This window comes from Delphinus delphis, chromosome 9 (genome assembly GCF_949987515.2).
Source record: "Delphinus delphis chromosome 9, mDelDel1.2, whole genome shotgun sequence".
In the NCBI taxonomy this organism is placed as follows: Eukaryota; Metazoa; Chordata; class Mammalia; order Artiodactyla; family Delphinidae; genus Delphinus; species Delphinus delphis.
In genome coordinates, this window is record NC_082691.1 from 11068841 (window position 1) to 11088381 (window position 19541).

Consider the following 19541-nt stretch of genomic DNA (forward strand, 5'->3'; position numbering starts at 1 on the left):
GCAGGGGCAGGAGAAGCCCTACACCAGAGGGGCCTCCAGAGGTGCCCTCCCCCGCACCCGGCAGGCAGGACTCCAGGAGAGGAAGGCTTGTGTCCAGGAGCAGGTCCTGTGCCAGCCTGAGTGCAGCCTGTGAGCACCATTATTGAGCGCTTGCTGGATGCCGGGAGCTGTGCCTGCCGCCTTCCTGGTTTCCTCCAGCGTCTGGCTCCTGCCCGCTTGGCACTGCCCTCATCACCAACCCAGAGCCTTCTACGGAGGAGAGAGCAGGGTCTGAGCTGGAAGATGTGGGGCAGTGGGGCAGCCTGTCCAGGATCGTCCATCTGGCTGCCGGCTCTCGTTCACTTTATTTATGCGCATCCTGCCGTGCGCCAGGGAGGATTCCCGGCTCCCTGTCACTTAGTCCCGTACTTACCCTGGCTGGGCAGCAGCCGGTGGACAGGCTGCGTGGGTCCCTTCCCCCTCCAGGGATGAGCTCACCCTAGGGCCCCTTGGTGCCTCGCCTGGCGCCCACCATGCTGAAAGCAGCCCTCTGGCTGTTGGGAACTTCCAGCATCGTGGGGTCGGATTCTGGCATAGGAAGCTCTGTCCCAAGGAGGCTTGTGAGCCAGTGCTTGGTTGTCCGTGCGCTTTGGGGGCCAGAACGTGAAGGGTGGCGGCTCAGCCCTGTACGTGTGATACCCTCCGCCCTCCTGGGCAGGAAGCGGATTCGAAGACCAGGGATGGGCTGGGCTGGTGAGGGTGAGGCCAACGCAGCCTCGGGCGGCCCTCGCAGTGGCTCTGTGAGCCTTTCCCGCTCCTTAGATGGATGGGGAAACTGAGGCTCAGAGGGTGCAACCCGGTGCAGAGCAGGCCTTGAACCCAGACCTGCTCGAAGCCTGTGGCCTTTCCCCCTCACCACGCTCTCTCCCAAGCTAGTCTCACCGGTCAAAAAAAAAAAAATCCTTTCTTTATGTTATTTTTCTTAAAATAATAATAAAAAAAGAATATTTTGAGAATGTAACCCATGCACGTAGTGAGAAAATCACACAGGACAGAGAATGTAGAGTGAATTTTGTGCCCCCCGGCTCCCCGTCCCGCAGAGGCAGCCGCTGCCCAGTTCCCTGGCTGACTTTGGAAAAGCAAAGCTACGGCTCTGAGCACAGCTAGCGATCGTAAAGACCCGGGTCGTTAAGAAAATGTTCAAATAGATTTAGCGTAATATTTATTTATTTTCCAAGGAAGTGAATAGTCTGTCTTAATGACGTTTTGATCTCAAACAGGATTAGAGCGAAAAAGCGTTCCCTGTTTAAGACACTGCTTTCCTGGGGCCCAGAGTCCGGGTTTGGGCAGCTGGTGGGCTTCTCAGGCTGCGTGGGCAGCAGGGCTCCGGGGTGGGGTTATGACGGGGGTCAGGGGGAGGCTGTGTTCCGATGGAGGCTGTGCCTGCAGGGCCTCTGGGGAGGGGAGGCGGGGGAGGGGCCTGCGGTCAGGGGTGTCCCCAGCCCCCCGGCCCCACGTGCTCAGCCACCTGTGGCCTTTGTGCCCACCTCTCCCTGGCGGCCTCCAGTCTGGACCCTTCCCAAGACATTTCCCGTTCCGGCTGTGTCTCATACGTGCTGGGTCTAATGTTCTTCGAAGATGATCTCAAATCAAATTAAACCGACGGTGGTGACAAGTTGAATACCGCGGAGGGCCTTCTGACGGGCCCCAGGCTCCCTCCGGCCTGTGCCCCACGCCTGCCCTGGACCCACACGGGCCTGTTCTCTGGCCTCTGGCTTGCCGTGCCGCCTCCTGCAAAACTTCCTCCTCTCAAGGGTCACTGTTTCGGGGCCACGTGCAGGACGTCTTGATGGCCTTGGCAGTGGTCACCCACTCTCCTGGGTTCCCTTCTCTTGGCTCTCCAGGCTGGTCCCCTCTCCTCTCAGGAGCACTAATGCTGTGGGCGTGTACACGTCTCCTCTGCTATGGGCCTCTGCAGCCTCTGCTGTAACTTGGGGCAGTGTTGGTGGAGGATCCGGGGGAGGGGGCCCTGGCCTCCAGCTTTGCAGCTTAATTATGCGATGCTTCTCCCTCCCTCCAGAACCTTCACAGAGTCCCCGCAGGCTGCACCAATCTATTCCGCTGTCTGGAGCTGGGCCAGGGTTCATTGCTCTGGGAGGACTCACTGGGTCTCACGTCCTGGGCATAGAGTGAGGGAGGATGCTCGCTTAGAGGCCCTCGGTCCAGCTGGCCCATGAGGATGCCCAGGCGGGGTGTCTCGCAGGAGCTGGGTGTGCCAGTCGGCTGGGCTCTGCCAGCTGCCGGGAAAGGGGCCCCTGCCGGGCTGGCACTGGGCGGGGTGGGCTGGGAGTCGTTTTGGGGGAGGGGCGCCCCTTCCTCGCACAGAGGCTGGGCCTTATGACCGGGTGCTGGGTGTTCACCAGGGGATTAATCGGCTCCCTGCCTCTATTTCCCATTTCTCCCCCAGGGGGGCTTTCTCTGTGGTCCGACGCTGTGTCAAGCTCTGCACCGGCCATGAGTATGCAGCGAAGATCATCAACACCAAGAAGCTATCCGCCAGAGGTAGGGAATGGCTGTGCTGGCTGGCGAGGGCCGGGGGCCGGGGCTGGAGCCTGTCCTGAGGGATCGGGCTCGGCCCGTGGCTCACGGGGGCACAGTTGGAGCGGGGGCAGTGGGACGTGAACGGTGCCCGTGACCGAGTGGGGCCGGGAGAGGCACCCGCACACCCTCACATCTGGAATTGCACTCTTGCTCTGGTTTGGAGGCTCGTGGAGCCCCTGCCTCACCTCCCCAGGGCTGGACGGGGAGAGGCGTGCGGCCAGGTGGCTGAAGTGCTCAGGTAAGGTCGTCTGCCCACGAACTGTGGGCCAGAGGGGGCCTCGGGGACCTGAAGACTTTGGGTGACAGGGCAGTGCTTGAGGGGCGGCACAAACGGCGCGTTTCCTAACTCAGCCCCCGCCGGTCTTCCGGACGCAGGGATGCACGTGGGGACTCATCTGCCTATGCTGGGGAGGGCTCGGGGTCTGCAGGGGTGGGCTTGGTGCTGGCCCCGGGCGTGTGGCCTCACCCCATCCAGCACTGTCGAGAGCCCTTGCTGGGGGACGGCCCGTTCTGGGCAGACGGACAGACCCCTGCCCTCGGGGGATCCAGTGGAGTTCCACGTGGCGGGGATGAGGCGGGACGTCGGGGCAGGGGATGACATGGGGCGACAAGGCCAAGGCGGAGGTGCCGCCCTGAGCAGGTGATGTCAGAGCACAGAACCGAGGGGACAGGGGGCCGGGAGCCAGGCAGGGGGTCTGGTGGGGCCTCCAGCGTGGGTGTGGAGGCATGGGCCGTCCCAGTGAGGTAGCAGCACCACTGCCGCCCCCTGTGCTGTGGGGAGCCCACGGATCTCCAGCCCCAGGGTCAGACAGGAGGGGCTGGGTGACCCCTTTGGCAGAGGGAGCTAAGCCCCTGGCCTGACGGTCTCCCACCTCCAGGCACACACATGACCCCACTTAACACCCAGACACAAATCTGAGCCAACAGAGAGGCTCCTTCTCCACAGAGAGGCCCTGACTGTAGGCAGTCCTGGCCCGAGTCCCTCCCCGAGGCGGGTGCTGAGAACGCCTCCGTCTGTAGGGTCTGCAGTTTCCAGCCCGGCGGCCTGTGTGGGCAGGCGGCTGAGCCCGCTGTGCGGTTCGCTGAGCTGCGTGTAGGTGTTGTTTGGGCGCCTGCTGCGTCCCAGGCCTTCAGGGTTGAGTGTTTCCAGGGGCGGGCGCTGCTGTCCCAGCCTGGCCAAGGGGCTGGTTGTGCTCGGGTGATGAGGATGACACAGGGCCCCGCAGAGACAGGAGTCTGCGAGCCAGACAGCCCTGGGGTGTTCGTGTCGGGAAAGCTCAGATCCCGCAGCTAAACTGCGATCGTAATCATAATGCACAAGCTAATATTTACCGAGCGTTTGCTGTGTGCGTGGTGCCGCCAGATGCAGGGCAGCTTCCGTGTTTACTGACACTGGGTGTGCGGCAGTGGTGAGCCACCAGTGTCAGATGTTTTCGGGGGGATGTGTCCGCACAGTGTGTCCGTGGAGTTTCTAAAGCAGGAGGAACATTCCGCTTCATTCCATAGGCTTGTGCCAGGCCACAGGAGGAGAGAGAGCCCACCTTCAGAGGTCCCATGGACTCATGAGGGACACCCTCACTCATCCACCAGCTTTACCTAGCCTCTCCCAGTCAGTGCCCAGCACTGAGGATGGGGTGATGAGCAAACAGACCCAAACAAGCCACTACAGCCCCATTCGAGGGGTGGGAGCACAGGGGACAGAACAGGGAGGTTGGATGGGTCTTGAAGGATGAATAGGAGTTTGTGGAACTCAGGCAGAAAACCACCTGTGTATGTTTCCGTGGAATCACGCAGCTCCTTTCAAGGAACCTCATGCTCCCCTGTTTATATCCTCAAAGTGTTCTATAAATCGGGAGGATCAAAAGCAGTGGAAGGGCTTCCCTGGTGGCGCAGTGGTTGAGAGTCCGCCTGCCGATGCAGGGGACACGGGTTCGTGCCCCGGTCCGGGAAGATCCCACGTGCTGCAGAGCGGCTGGGCCCGTGAGCCATGGCCGCTGAGCCTGCGCGTCCGGAGCCTGTGCTCCACAACGGGAGAGGCCGCAACAGTGAGAGGCCCTTGTACCGCAAAAAAAAAAAAAAAGCAGTGGAAGTCTGAAATTCCTTTCGTGCTCCACAATTACAACCTGCTCTTTCTTCCACCCCTGCAGTAGCAGGCCTGCTGCCCACTTCCTGAGAGCCAGCCTGCTTTCCATTGAGTCCCGGAGGCTGGGCCCCCGGAGACCCCTGCTAAGGGCACCGCTGTGGAGCTGTGCAGACCTGGGGCTCCGTCAGCCCTGCGCCTGGCCTCAGTCTCCTTCCTGGCTGGGCGTAGCCTGGGTTGGATGGTGGCAGGCAGCGCCGCCAGCCCGGACTGGTCTGGAATCGAAGCAGCCAGCCCTTGTCTGTTGTCACCTTCCCTCGGGACCACTTTCCGGGCCAGGGAAGCCAGGACACCCCCTGCTTTGCCTCTACTCTTGGGCCCCTGCATTGCCCAGGTCTGTGGAGGTCTTGGACATTTGTTCCCCCCGTTTACCTCGTCATTATGGAAAATTTCAAACATCCCCAAATATAGAAAAAATGATAGAAGGAGCCCCCAGCTTTGACACAACAGTTTCCAGCTCCCAGGCAATTTAGTTTTCATCTCTAACCCTCCCCATCTCCCACCCCTGCCCATGTATCTTGCAGCAGATCCCAGGCCGGCCACCATTTCACCCATAGTGTTCAGCATGTTTCTGTAACGGAAAAGGATTCGAGAAACAACTGACACCTCCCTGTGCAGGGACCCAGGGATCTTCTGACCCTCTCCAGCCCCTTTCGGGGCTTTCCGAGCTGAGTGGGCAGCAGAAGGGGTGAGGGGAGAGGGTCTTGGGCCCCCGACCCTCATCTTTACGCTGAGTGTGGACCAGCAATGGGGCAGCCAGGCTGCTGGGTTTGGTCTCGTCGCCGCACGGCCCTGACCACCTTACTGTATGACCCTGGCCATGTTACTTAGCCACCCTGTACCTTAGTTTCCCCAGCCATAAAATTGGGATAAATCTGATATCTACCTCAGAGGGGCATTGTGAGGGTGAGAGAAGGACTAAGGTGCTTGGAAGGAGCTGGCTGAGTGTGGTGCTGCCAGGGCACCTGCTGCCTTCTTCCCCCTTTCTTGCCAGACTATCCTGCCCAGCCTGCAGGCTCCAGGACTCCTCCTCCAGGAAGCCTCCCTGGGCCCTCACATCCAGCTTGGAACCCCCCAGGTCCCGAAGCAGTCACCTTAGACATTTCTTCATTGATCACTTGCTCCTTGAGGGCAAATGCAGTGGGTTCGTCTCTGGGCCTTCCCAGCTCCCGGCCCAGAGCCTGGGAAAACACACGTAGGAACATCCCACCCTCTCCTTACCAGCCTTTGGGGGCTGGCTCCATAAAACCCAAAGTTCTCACCTGGCCTGACACTCAGCCTTTGGCTCTGTCTTCTCCTTACCTCCCAGCAGCTCTGCTCAGGCACTTGGTCTTTTCTGGTTCTGTACACCCCAGGGCCTTTGCACCTGCCTTCTCTCTGGAAATGCTTTTCCTAAACTTTGTATCTGCTTAACTCCTGTTGATGACACTTCCTCAGAGGGGTTTCCCCTGAGCGTCCAGTGGGAATCTGGGACCTAAGCACCCTGTTTTTATTTTTTGGCTGTCTCTCCCACGAGACTGCCAGGACCTCATCTGTTTCATTCACCACTGTGTCTTCCACACCCTGCTCAGGCCCTGACAGGTGCTGAGCTCTCCATGTTTTTGAATGAATGAATGAATGTTTTGAGTGAGTGGATTTTTTTTTTTTTTTTTTTTTTTTTTTGTGGTATGCGGACCTTTCACTGTTGTGGCCTCTCCCGTTGCGGAGCACAGGCTCCGGACGTGCAGGCTCAGCGGCCACGGCTCACGGGCCCAGCCGCTCTGTGGCATGTGGGATCTTCCCGGACCGGGGCACGAACCCACATCCCCTGCATTGGCAGGCGGACTCTAAACCACTGCGCCACCAGGGAAGCCCGAGTGAATGGATTTTGAAAGAGCAGATGTGTAGTCTGTGCTGGAGTGAGGTTAGTCTCCCAGGTGTGAAGTTGGGATAGGGACTGGGTGGAGTGAGGTCTAGAAGAGGGTTTGCTGCAGGGTGGGGTTTGCAGGGGAGGCCCCTGGTCCCTGAGCGCCTGAGCATTTGGGAGGTCCAAGTTCAGGAGAAGTTCCATGGTGAAGACTGAGGGTGGTGGGGAAGCAGGGAGGGGAGGCCTGGAGCCCACTGCTCCTCCCTGAATCCTGGTGACCACCATGCAGCCTGCACCTGTGTTCTGCAGGGTCCAACATGCTCCCAGCAGAGGGTCCTGATGCCAGACCGGTCCCCTTCCCACAAAGGCCATTTCAGAGATGCTTGCCCCACCTGTTGTCCTGGAAGGCGCGAGTGGAGGGGAGCGGCCCATGGGTGGGGAGGAGGACGCCAGGCAAGCGCCCTAGAAAGAGGGAGAGTGGGGAAGTGGAGACTGGACCCAGAGGCCAGAGGGGAGGCCCCACTTGTGCCGGCTTCATATTCAGTGCAGTGTGGAGCGGGCTCACTCAGCACTGCAGGGAGGGTGTCCACTCCTGGGCTGAGGAGACAGGCTTAGTCCTTCAAGGCTTCCAGGGATAAGGAGAGCAGCAGGAGGACGACGCTGGTGCTGGACACACAAACACTGTCCCACCCGGTAGCTGGCAGTCCTTGAGGCCACGAGGACACTGCAGGTTATACCCAGCTTGGGCCCAAGGCAGGAGGAGTTAGATTTTTTTAATTTAATAATTAAATAGAGGACTGTGAGGCATTCAGAGGCTGTGAATGTACTGAATAATGGGAGATTATTAAACTGTTAACAAAAGCAGTCAGAGGAAAATTAATTGACGGGGTGGGGGGATAAGGAGAGCATGGGCCCATGAGGCTTACAAAGGTTTCCTGTTGCTCCTGCGTCCCCTCCCCCTCCCCCTCCCCTCGCTCACTGCCAGCACTAAGGGGCTGGTCTGTTGGCCTTTGGAGGGAGCACCATGGACTGAGCTCCATTAGTACTTACTGGCCCCCAGTGTCCAGGGAGCAGGTGTCCCAGAAATGACCCCGGCCTGCAGCTGAACTCGGGGGAAGGACCCTGCACAGGAACGAGGGCTTAGGCGTTTATTGTGTCCTGACCCTCAGCAGCAGTTTTCACGAGGTCGGTGGTGGGCGCCCCATTCCACAGACGAGGAAACTGAGTCCCACAGAAGCAGAGACGTGCTCAGGATCCCACAGCCGTAATGAGCAGAGCCTGGGACACGGGCGGCTCTAGATTTCACCCAGCTGCGGAGGACCCAGGGTGGATCAGGTGTGGGGCTGACCTCACAGGTGGGGGGCTGACCTCACGGGTGGGGGACTGATTTCAAAGGTGGGGGGCTGACCTCACAGGTGGGAGGCTGACCTCACAGGTAGGGGCCTGATCTCACAGGTGGGGGTCTGATTTCAAAGGTGGGGGGCTGACCTCACAGGCATGGGGCTGATCTCACAGGTGGGGGGCTGATCTCAAAGGTGGGAGGCTGACCTCACAGGTGGGGGGCTGACCTCACAGGTAGGGGCCTGATCTCACAGGTGGGAGTCTGATTTCAAAGGTGGGGGGCTGACCTCACAGGTGGGAGGCTGACCTCACAGGTAGGGGCCTGATCTCACAGGTGGGGGTCTGATTTCAAAGGTGGGGGGCTGACCTCACAGGCATGGGGCTGATCTCAAAGGTGGGAGGCTGACCTCACAGGTGGGGGGCTGACCTCACAGGTGGGGAGCTGACCTCACAGGTGGTGCTGACCTCACAGGTGGGAGGCTGATTGCATAGGTGGGGCTCACGGCCCGGGTGAGGGAGTCACCGCACAGGTGAGGGACTCAGTGCACAGGTGAGACAGGCCACAGACGTTGAGATCTGGGGCTCACTTCTGAGCCTCCTCCCGCCCCCAGGCTGATGCCCAGTTTACCCCCAGCTACCTTCACCTGGGGCCACCCCCTCCGCAGGGCCTGTGTGGCCCCTTCTGCCTTGGGGGGCACCCCTGCCGGAGCTGTGACAGGGCGGAGCTGTCTGGCCCCTAGGGGCTCTGGGGCTGAGCCTGCACCCCGGCCAAACCTGCCCGGAAGCCTTCGCCCAGCAGGAACCGGGGGCTTTCCTGCTGCAGCCGGCGCTGCCGCTTTGCTGTCGGCCCCCCGCGACCCACAAACGGGAAGACGACCGAGTCAGAGGATAACGGGCGCGGGGGAATCCGCGGAACTGGGTTACCGGAGGACGCGGCGCCGCATTGCAGGGTCGGCTGAGCATGCGCCGCGGGCGCTGGGCTCCCCTCCCCTCCCCTCCCCTCCCCTCCCCCCTCCCCCCTCGGGCACCCCTCCCCAGCCTGGGCACCCCTCCCGCCTATTCCGCGGCCCCGCCCCTGCCCCTCCCTGGCAGCTCCTAGCGTCCCAGGGGCGGAGTCAGGGCCTCACCGTATAATGTCCCAATTTCAGATAAACAATATTTTTTTAGAATAAGTATGTCCCAAACCCCCAGCCAGCTTTTGATCGACCCTGCTCTCGAATCGGGGCTCCAGGGGACCCTGGGTAGTGGGAGGGGTCTTCCTAGGGACCCGGAAGGTGGGTGGAGTAGGAGGGTCCCTTCCTTGGCCCCAGGCTCAGTCTTTAACTGGACAGACCCATCCCTCCCGGGTTCTGTTGCCAGGACTTGGGTTTTTGCGGAGTTGGGGGTGCCCATCTGCAGGTGGGGAGGGAGGAAGAGGGAAAGTTGGGGGCCCCTGTGGGCGGGGGGGACCCTCCCCCAGTCCCATGCCAGGGAGAGGATGGGGGAGCAATGAGGGAACCGGCTGCGGTGGCCAGATTTAGAAGTAATTTGAATTTCAGATAGGCTGTGAAAAATCTTTGAAGACAAATACGTCCCAAACTGCACGGGACATACTTGTATTAGAAAATTATTTATCTGAACTTGGGACATATGTATATGAAAAAAAACTTGTTGCTTACCTGAAATTCAGATTTAACTGGTCATTTTGTGTTTTATCAGGCAATGCCAAACAGAGTTGTTGAGAGAAGAGGTCTTTGCCGTTAATTCATTATTCAAACAGGCTAAGTCAGAACTTCCCCAAACTGGAGTGAAGGCAGGAGAGGAGAAGAAAGGGGGGGTGGAGGCCAGGCTGTGTGGGCAGGGGTCCTGGTGGACACCCCCTCCGTGTGCTTGGTGGCCTCACCTGTGAGGAGGAGAATGTGGCAGCTCCGTGGCCCTGTTCCCTGGTTCTGGGGTGTGTCTGTTTCTGAGGCATGGCTGCCTCTGTGAACCCTGAGTCCCAGGGGCTGGGGGGGCCTGATAGCGATGCTCTGTGAACTCAGGCCACAGCGGTGCCCACCCCATTGAGCTGTAGAGGGTCAAGAGAGGGTGGGGAGGTGGCAGCGCCTAAAAGGGGGACTGGTTCAGGGTTACTGGGAGGAAATCTCCACGAACTCCTGGGCCCCTGTGGGGTTGTTTTATCAGCCATTCCTGTCATTCCCCAAATCTGGGGGGGTCCTTACCGGCAGCCCTGTGCACCCCACATGCACCAAGGGCCCCCCTGGAGGTGAGCGTAGGGTCAGAGGGGCAGCCACAGGCTTGAGGACCCGCCGTCTTGGTCAGCACGGCAGCCCCCGGCTCCCAGCAGGCTGGCTCTCTGTCTCCGCACAGCCTGTCTCCCAGCTCCGGGGGCGGGGGGGGGCGGGGCGCAGGGGCCTCTTGGTCTCCCTCCCTGAGCCCAAGGCTGTGCTTTGCGCACAGTAAGTCCCTAATGAACATGATGAAGGGGTAGGGGGAGCAGAGCGCTTCCAACTCAAGAACTGAGCTGGAGGAGGGGGTCTGTTGGGAGGTGGTGGTCTGGGCCACCAGTAACTACAGATGGAAGGAGGAGGCTGGTGGGAGGGAGGCGTCCCAGAGGCCTTGCTGAGTCTGAGTAGGACCCTGACAGAATAAGCCCTGCACCCTCTGGGGGCCATGCCCTAGCCTGGAAAGCACGCCGTGCTGTGGCAGTGTCACGGGTGCTATCTTGGGGTGGGCTGTGATGAGACCCCAGCCCCGGCATAGGACGTACTGCACTGGGGCTGGGGAAGGAAGCAGGAAAGGAGGAGGCCACTGGTGGGCTCCTGCTGTCACCATGCCCTACTGTACTGGAGGGTGCTACTGTCCCATTTTACAGTTGACAAAACTGAGGACTCGAGAGGTAGTCATTTTTATTCACATCACCTCCTTTTTGCCTATTAGTCAGCGTGGGAGCCCGCCCTAGGGTCGTGGGCATGACCAAACACAGGATGGGGACCCCAGACAGCTGAGATGGACAGCAGTCTGTGTCACACAGGCTCAGAGCCCGGGGAGGACACTGCACGTCACGCAGGCCACTTCGGGTGCACTTGGGGCAGAATGAGCAGGTGACCAGAGAGTGGGGTGCCCCTGGCTGCCCCAGGGGAATGTGGTTGCTTGTTTGAATAATTCCTTGCTGGCAGGGGACCGAGGCCACCAGTTGGGGATGGGTCTGCTCTGCTCCTGGTCTGCCTGGGAGGAGGGCCGCTTGGCTGGGTGAGCGGGCTGGGGAAGCCTACAGCTAGGCCATTCGGGCCCTCCCGGTTTCACCAGACATCAGGGCAGCACATCACACGGGGCCTCAGTGCCAGGCCTTACATCATGAAATGCCACGTCTGTTTCAGAGCTGAGCTGTGCCCCGTGTTGGGTGATGACGGCTCTGAGCCTGAAGAGGGCGAATCTGTTCCCATGGAGGAGCAGCTGAAGGGCCACGGGGACCGCAGAGGGAGGGCTCTGGGGACCACGTGGCCAGCTAACAGCTCAGAGGCCTCAGCGCTGCGGTGTGGGGAGCGGCAGGTCGCTGGCCCAGCTCCCATACACCTGGCAGCTTGTCCTTGCCCCTCGAGGGCCCTTTCTTTGTCCCAACGAGGCAGTGGCAGCTGCAGGACCCACACAGGTGCCCTCCCTGGGCTGTGTGGCTGCCAGGTGACGCTGGTGTCATCATGGCTGGTTGCGTGCTGCCTTTTAAAAAGAAAACACACACAGGAAACTATGGGAGCTGCTCTTTTCATAATCATGGCTTTGCCAGTGCCCGCCAGGGCCTGAAGCGTGACTAGGCCTTCCTGGGGACCCCAGTGCTGGATGCAGAGCAGGATGGGATGCCCCCAGGGCCCTAGATGCTCCCTGGGTGAGGAGGCTGGGGTCAAGCATGTTAGCCCGTTGAAGGCTTGAGAAGCCCCAGGAGAAAGACCATAGGATGGCTGAGGTCTCCACGCCAGCCCCCCTGGCTGGTGGCCCAGCTCCGATGCCCCACCCCACAGCCTTCCTGTGCCGCATCCTACAACTGAAAGTTGGAGGTGATGTTAATAACAGCCCTATGTCGCGGGGAGCCCTGGAGAGCCGAAGAGCAGACAGCAGAGGCTAATCCGAGGCCACCCGCAGACGCTCTCGTGCTCTGGAGCAGAGGAGCGACCAGGGTCCCGGGGCAACGCTCCCCTGTGACCTTCTTCCAGCTCCGGAACCAGCTTGTACCCCTTGACGGTGACCGGATGGTCAGACCCCGCTGCAGGACCCTGCGCTGCCCCTGGGGTCGCTCCCACATGTGCCAGCCCCCGAGCCCTGTCAGGAGGCGAGAGCCCCCGAGGCCCTGGCTTGGGGACGTCCTTCCCGAAAGCCTTGTCTTCTCCTGCAGTCTGTCCCTGCTGCACCCAGAAAGGGGCTGAAGCTGAGGCGGGAGCCTCCAGGGTCAGCAGGTGCCGGTGCTTACACTTGAACTGGCCTCTGTCTGCCCTGGTCCACCCACCCCCGGGCCTGCTTATCCCCTTCCTGGGACCCTGAGGGCAGGACTGTAGGTGGGAGGGCGAGGTGCACAGGCTGGAGGGTGCCGTGGGCGCTGCTGTGGACCCCGCTGGCTGCTGTGAATGTCCAGGATGTCCTATCAGAGTCTGACTCAGCAGCTTGGAACCACAAGAGCTTCCGGCCCGTGTTCCCGCGCTCTGTTCCCCTGGAGCCTGACAGCTTTGGGACACGTTGAGTGAAGGAGTTGATGCTGGGCAGTGATTACCGTGAGCCCGCATGAAGTGGGATGTGGATATCCGTGAGCGTCTGAAGAGTCTAGAAAGCTCTCTGTGCCATCCGATGGCGTAGGTGGTGGAGACGGGTGGGAAGGAGAGGAGGGAACCCCGGATGACGCATCCCGGGGCCCAGTGACGCGGGTCACCTGGGGACAATGGGTCCTTGCCCTTGTCCAATGCAGCCGCGGACCCCCACCTCCCTTTGGAAGAATAGAAGCCCCTGGAGAGGAGACAACTGCTGGGGTCCTGAGTGTCGTGTTGGACGGAGGCTGGAGGAGGGAAGCGAGAACAGCAGCGAGGATGACAGGCCAGGTGCCCAGCTCTGTGGGCAGGCAGCGGGGAGGGGCCAGCAGCTGGGGTTTCCTCTCTTCCATGACCTATCCCTGGGAACACCCCCCAACCCTTTTCACACATGGGAAACAGACTCAGAGAACAAGACTTGGTCCCGTTCAGGGCCCTGTGTCCCGTGTCCCAGTGGCCACCCGAGCCCGGCCCATAGGCGAGCCTGCCACACCCCAGCTTGACGACGTTTGTTTGGGTTCACTGCTGGGTTAGCCTGGAAGGAACAGGAGCCTGGGCAGCCCCCGACCCTGTGGAGCCAACAGCTGGACAGCCAGGATGGGACGTGGGAGCTGCCCCTAGCCCTGCAGGCTACGGCTGTCCTCGGACCTCCTGAGGTAGGCAACGTGGGCATCTGACCTCCCCCCCCGGGGAGGGGAGGCACTGTCTCTGGCTGGCGCAGGATGCCTGGCCTTTGGTCACACCCACCCGGGTGAGGACAGGCGAGGCAGCCAAGGGCAGGGGCTGCTGCCTGGACTCCCCGCAGCTGCCGTCCTCCAGCCACACCCGCACCCCCATGCTGCGTGTTCAGGAAGGTGATTCTGTAGACATGTCACCCTCTGGGGCCTGGCCACACGCACACTCCCACAGCCCGCAGCCTGTCCACCCCTTCGCCGTGGGCATCCTTCTCCCCTGGGGCCTTGGCCACAAGGGGTGGGCGTCTATGCTTCAGTGCAGAAGTGGATGGTGAACCCGGGGCGGGGGCCTGACCCCAACCTGAAGCTCAGATCCCTGCTGACTGGTGTCCAGGAGCTGCTGAGTTTGGCGGAGTGTCCTGGGCAGCAGCCACGGTGGCCCACGATCTCCAGCCGGTTCCCTGACGTGTCCCAGCCTCCCATGTCCCAGGCCAGGACCCCAGCAGAGCCCTCTGCCATCCCCTCGTCCCCAGCTCTCCCTGGCCAGGTCATCCTCCAGCCAGGGTGGGCAGGGGGGGGAAATGCAGAAGCCCGCAGAGACCCTTGTGCAGGTGGGGTGTCCCCAGTGAACAGCCCGCCCGGCCCCAGGGCCTAGGGGGGTCCAGTAGGCATCGGGGAGGAGAGAGCATTCCTGAACCCCTCCACGTGCCAGGTGGTGTGGGCTTTCCACGCGGGGTTTCATGTTCGGTCCAGCCTGACCTGTCCTTACTCCTGACTTCCCGGGACGTGGCCGCACTTGTCCTAGGCCGAGCCCCGGGGAGAGCGTGGCAGCCCCTCCTCACGGCTGGGCCTCCTGTCTTCCCCCCACCGCCCCGTCCTTCCTCTGCCCGTGCCCGGCGCCTCGCGGGTGTCCTTCTGCCGGTGACGGCACTGCTGCCGCTCGTGGCAGCTGGCGAGGGGCCAGGCACCCACCCACGTCCCTCCGTTGCCCTTCTCCTGACTCCTCTCACCCTCCAACCGCCCCGCTCTGCTGTGAGTCACCCACAGCCAGGGAGCAGGTGGCGGCTGGGAAGGCGGCCGTCACTGGGGGGCTGTGAGGGAGGCCACCAGCCTCGGGGGCTCTGAGCTCCTCTGGGTGCCTGTTTCTCGACCCTGCGGTGCGCCCCACCCTGCAGGGTGCAGCAGGGCCCACGGACATCCTCTCCCACCTCCAAGGGTGGCATCTCCCGCCCTGCCCTCAGCTGCTACCTCTTCATTCTTGACTCAGCTCCGGCTGCCCCCACCTGGGGGTCCCTGCCTGGGAGGACTCGCCCTGTTGATGAGTTAGTTTGTGGCGGGGAAGAACCGGTTTGAGTCTCTCTGCCATTCCACGGGGAGTTATTGAAGTCAAAGTTAACGCTTAGAGTGGGTGGACAGCGCCCCCCTGTGGTCACGTGTGGCAGCGCCTGTCTCTTCCTGTCCCTTGGGGTCCCCTGACCCATCCCCTTCGCAGCGGTGGGTGCCAGCCAGGGCACAGTGACAACCCCAAGCGGGCCCCTCCCCGCCTCCTGGGGGCTCCTGGGGTCTGGGAGCTGCCATCCTGTGTGGGGTGTGCACCCAGCGTGAGGCGTGCAGGGCTGCACGGGGCCACCTCCTTTCCCGGGTCACCCGGCGCCACACCTCGGGGACCCCCAGAGTGCAGGGTGGGCCTGCACAGAGATCAAGGCAGAATCACCCAGAAGCTTCCAGGTCCCGCGTTGCTGGGGCACGGGCCACAGAGCTGAGGGTCTGGAGCCTCAGGGGCTGCGACAGGAGCTCAGGCGGGTGACAGCTGGTGATGGCAGGTCCAGTGTCGCTGGTGTCTTTGAGTAAAGTGCTTTTTGTTTTGTTTGATAAGCGCTTTTATAGAGTATAAGTGAATGCCGTGTTTTATCGATGGGGTGTTTCTCTGCTAGGAGAAATAAGTAGCTTGTTTCTGCCTCTGCCGGCCCCCTCGCGGGAGCAAGTGTAAGTGTCGCGTGCACGTCAGGTTGCCCCAGACGCAAGACGGTCGCTTTTTGGCTACAGGCCCACAGGCATTTAGGCTGGTCTCCATGTGGGGTGTGGATCTGTCAGGCACCCGAGCATTTAAGAGATGGCTGAACTCAGGGGTTCCCTAGAGCTTCACATCAGAGGGGGTGTGAGAACCGAGTCTGTGCCCGCATGAATGGCACGCTCCTCCAAAGCCCCACTCCGGCGCCCCACCCTTGAGTCTCCTTCAGGCAGCACCAGCCCCCGCACCCCGACTCCGCTGTCCTCAGGGATCACAACACTGCTGCACCTGCTCCTTGGGACCCAGGACCAGTGTCCCATGGGTCCCCGGGACACAGTCAGTGCTGGCCTTGGGTCTGTGGCGGGGAGGAGGGCGGAGAGGTCTCGCCTTGACAGGGTGGGGTTCTGGAGGCTGGCGGGGAGCTTAGCTTGTGCCCTCATTCCCTGGCTCCCCATTTTTCCATGTCCTATTTCAGAGGTCGCCCTCAGACCCCAGAGACAGGGCACGTGAGGGGTGATGCAGGGACCGACCCTGGAAAGGGGGCCCAACGCCCTCTGGGGACAGGATGCACGGGGGTGTCAGTGGGGTGGGTGGGTTCTCGGGGCTCACTCGTCCTTGCGTTCAAAACTGCACAGGTGTGGCTCACGTTCCGAGACACGTCCCAATGTTCCGTAACAAAACGCCAGCCGACGTGGTAGCAGGGCCACGAGCAACAGGTGCCTGGGCCTCAGGGCAGCTCCGGGCACCCGGACCCTCAGGGCACCAGGCCACAGCCCTGGGAGGGCCCTTTCGAGCCTCTTGGCACCGTGGCCTCCACAGCTCTGGCAGGTGCCTGGTTGACCCCTCCTGGGGTCACCCGCTGCCTGCCCATCACTGCGGTGGGCAGGGCAGGGTCTGGCTGCGCAGGAGGACTCTTGGGACCTCCCTCAGGAGGGGGTACTGGGCTGGGGTACCCGGGGTGCTGATGGGTCCTGGGTGGGATGGGCAGCCTTTTGACTGCCTTCTCTCCACGGGCCTGCTTGGTGGTCACTGCCGTGGTCTTCTGAGTCCAGGCAGGTCCCTGGGGCCAGGGCCCCGGAAAGGAGGGAGGCTGGCAGGGATGAGTAGGTGCGGCAGTTCTGAGAGGTCACAGGGCTTGCCCGGGGTTGCTGGCCGGTCCCACGTCCTGCTGTCCGCTGGGGGACGGCGGTGGGGTGGAGGTGTCCTCCCAGGTTCCCACTGGTGGTTTAGAGCCAAGACACACTTCCTGCCAACCAGACTGGGTTAAATTAAACCCACCATGTCTATGGTGGGTTTTACGATGTTCATTTGGACATTCAGAAATGATGCCTCAACTTTGTAGAAAGAAAATCATAGGATGCAGGCAGAGTTAGGATGCTGGATTCTTCCTCACATGGCCACTTGTTGGGCCCGTGATGGGCCTCCTGGGCCGGAGAGGGACAGCCTCCTCCTCCAGCCCCTTCTTGTGGCTTCTGGTTCCCATCTGAGATCATGGAATATCAGCTTAGATTTTTAATTCCAGGGCAAATGTTACCATAGTGGGTTTTATGGCACACCCTCATCATATTTAACTAGTGGCTTTGTGCTCCCTGGAGACAGGATCAAACTTCTAAAAAAACCCAATATTTTTCCCTATGATAAAAGTAACACAAGATTGTTGTCCAAGTTGGGGAAAAAATATAAAGAATAAAAATTACCCGTAATTCTGCCACCCAGAGTGAAGCAATTACTATCTTGATGTGATGTACACACTTGGACTCCTACCAGCTCGGACCACGTGTTGTGATGCAGAGTTTCAGAGCTGCTCTCTGGCTGAGTGCTGCTGGGCCCAATATGGAAAGGGGACAGCCGGGAGTGTCAGTGACCTGCGTGGCCGTGGGGTGGACACCAGCACCTGGGCTGGGCAGCCTGGTGTCTCTTCTTTTTTTTTTTTTTTTAACATCTTTATTGGAGTAGAATTGCTTTACAATGGTGTGTTAGTTTCTGCTTTATAACAAAGCGAATCAGCTATACGTATACATATATCCCCATATCCCCTCCCTATCCTACCCCTCTAGGTGGTCACAAAGCACAGAGCTGATCTCCCTGTGCCGTGCGGCAGCTTCCCACTAGCTAGCTATTTCACATTTGGTAGTGTGTATATGTCCGTGCCACTCTCTCACTTTGTCCCAGCTTCTCCTTCCCCCTCCCCGTGTCCTCAAGTCCATTCTCTACATCTGCATCTTTATTCCTGTCCTGCCCCTAGGTTCATCGGAAACTTTTTTTTTTTTAGTATGTGTTATACTAAAATATATATATGTGTTAGCTTACGGTATTTATTTTTCTCTTTCTGACTTACTTCACTCTGTATGACAGACTCTAGGTCCATCCACCTCACTACAAATAGTTCAATTTCGTTTCTTTTTATGGCTGAGTAATGGTGTCTCTTCTCGACCCCAAACAAATAATTTATCCCCCCGAACATGCCTCGGAGTAGGTCCGGATTTTTTGGATGAGGCTCTCTGACCTTGGTGACAAGATTCAGTAAAAACATATAGTTGTTTGTTATCTGCTTTCCAAAGATGGAGTCCCACATGGATTTTTCTCCCGCTTTTTATCTATGACTGCAGTCAGGCAGTTTTTCCACAGAAAACTACCCCTGCTCCCACCGCCTCATAGCCTCCTGTCTCTCTCTGACCTCAGCCTTCCTCTGGCCCCATCTGCATGAGGGTAAGCTGCTCAGGTGCCGTCCGCATCAGGAGGAATCTGCTGTGACATTATGGGGACAGGAACAAAATTGGAACGTAGACTGTGGGTTAGATTGAGTATCGTATCTGCACTGGATTTAGTGAGTGGGGTAACTGCCCTGAGATTATGTAAGAGACCGTCCTTGTTCTTATGAAACACACCGAGTGTTACCTGGTAGAAGGACACCGAATGCGGGGCTTACTTTCACATGCTTCAGAGGAGCTAAGTGTATGTATAGGAAGGACAGAGATACAGAAGTGCGGTCCAATAGTACTTTGTACTATTCTTGCAACTTTAAGTTTGAAAAATGTTCAGAATGATAAGTGTAAAAAGAAACACTGTGAAAGAACAAAGCAACCCACAAACCCACAACCGTGCACATCCAGCCCTTGTAATTCCACCCTGCGGGCGAGCAGTGGTCCTGGATGTTGCGAGAACCATTCCCCTGCTCTTCTCTAGAGTGGGCCTCACATCTGTGGAAAGCCATCCGCCCCCCACCTGGTTATGCTGACTGTTGCCTGTTTTGGAGCTTCATACAGATGGAAAAGTGAAAGCCACCCCGCTTGTGTTCTTTTGCGGCCACTTTCCACTTATCCCTCCTAATGGTGACTCTTGGGCTGCATCTCGCCTGCTGATGCTGTAGCTGCCCCGCCCACCCTCCCACCCCCCCGCCCCCCGCAGGATGGGCCACAAGAGTGCTTGCTGCGTTGGATGTGGAGGTGAAGGTGTGAGGGAGGGAGCAAGGGAGGGTGCGAGGGTCTGTCCCGAACGCCCGGCCCCTGCCCTGCGGTTCTGCCAGAGCCCTCCCAGGGCCAAGGGGCCTGGCAAGACAGATGGGAGCCGGATGGGCAGCTCAGGGAGGTGTTACCATCTCCGGGAGGCTTGAGTGCTCATCCTGAGAGGAGGGAGAGCCAGCTGGATGCCCCAGGTGTTCCCAGAGAGATTCCTGTCTGCAGGCATGACTTTCCCGTTCAGGAGAGGCACATGTGTGTTTCCAGGTATGTCCGTGTTCAGGACTGTCCTGATTCTCCCAGCCTCTGTCACATGGCCCAGGGAGAGCTGACCACACACTAGCCAGCGGGCTCCCTTCCTGCAGGAGGACCTGTTGGTGGCTGGGTCCTTTCCCCCCAGGCAGAGGCAGGGATGGGCTGGCAGGTCTGAGGAGCCCTGCCGAGTGGCTTTACTGCTTCTGAGGACATTCTGTAATTAGCACATTGTGTCCCGCTAGTGAGGGCTGTCAGGCGTTCCCTGGTGAATCAGGCGGTCCTGTGGTCTTGTCTGGTGTATTAATGTCCTCCCCAGGCCCCTGTAGTGAAGGGCTCAGTGCAAGCAGTGGCGGGGTGGGGGGGTCCCAGGCCCCGAGCACCCCCTCCCCAGTCACTTTCCGCCCTGGAGCAGCTGCCATCCTGAATCCCCACCTTTCTTCACTGTCCGGCCACCCGTGTGCCCGGTG

General features: G+C 60.0%; 1 protein-coding gene across 6 annotated transcripts in view; it reads left to right on the forward strand.

The window, feature by feature from the left end:
* Positions 1–19541, forward strand: part of CAMK2B (calcium/calmodulin dependent protein kinase II beta) — a 94822-nt gene that overhangs the window by 31421 nt on the left and 43860 nt on the right. For all 6 annotated transcript variants that reach the window (XR_009520584.1, XM_060020183.1, XM_060020181.1 and 3 more), the window contains exon 2: positions 2447–2541. Coding sequence is in view for 5 of the 6 variants with exons in the window: in XM_060020183.1 (XP_059876166.1) it covers positions 2447–2541 (95 nt within the window). In the remaining variant the exon portion in view is untranslated. The remainder of the gene's footprint in view (positions 1–2446; positions 2542–19541) is intronic.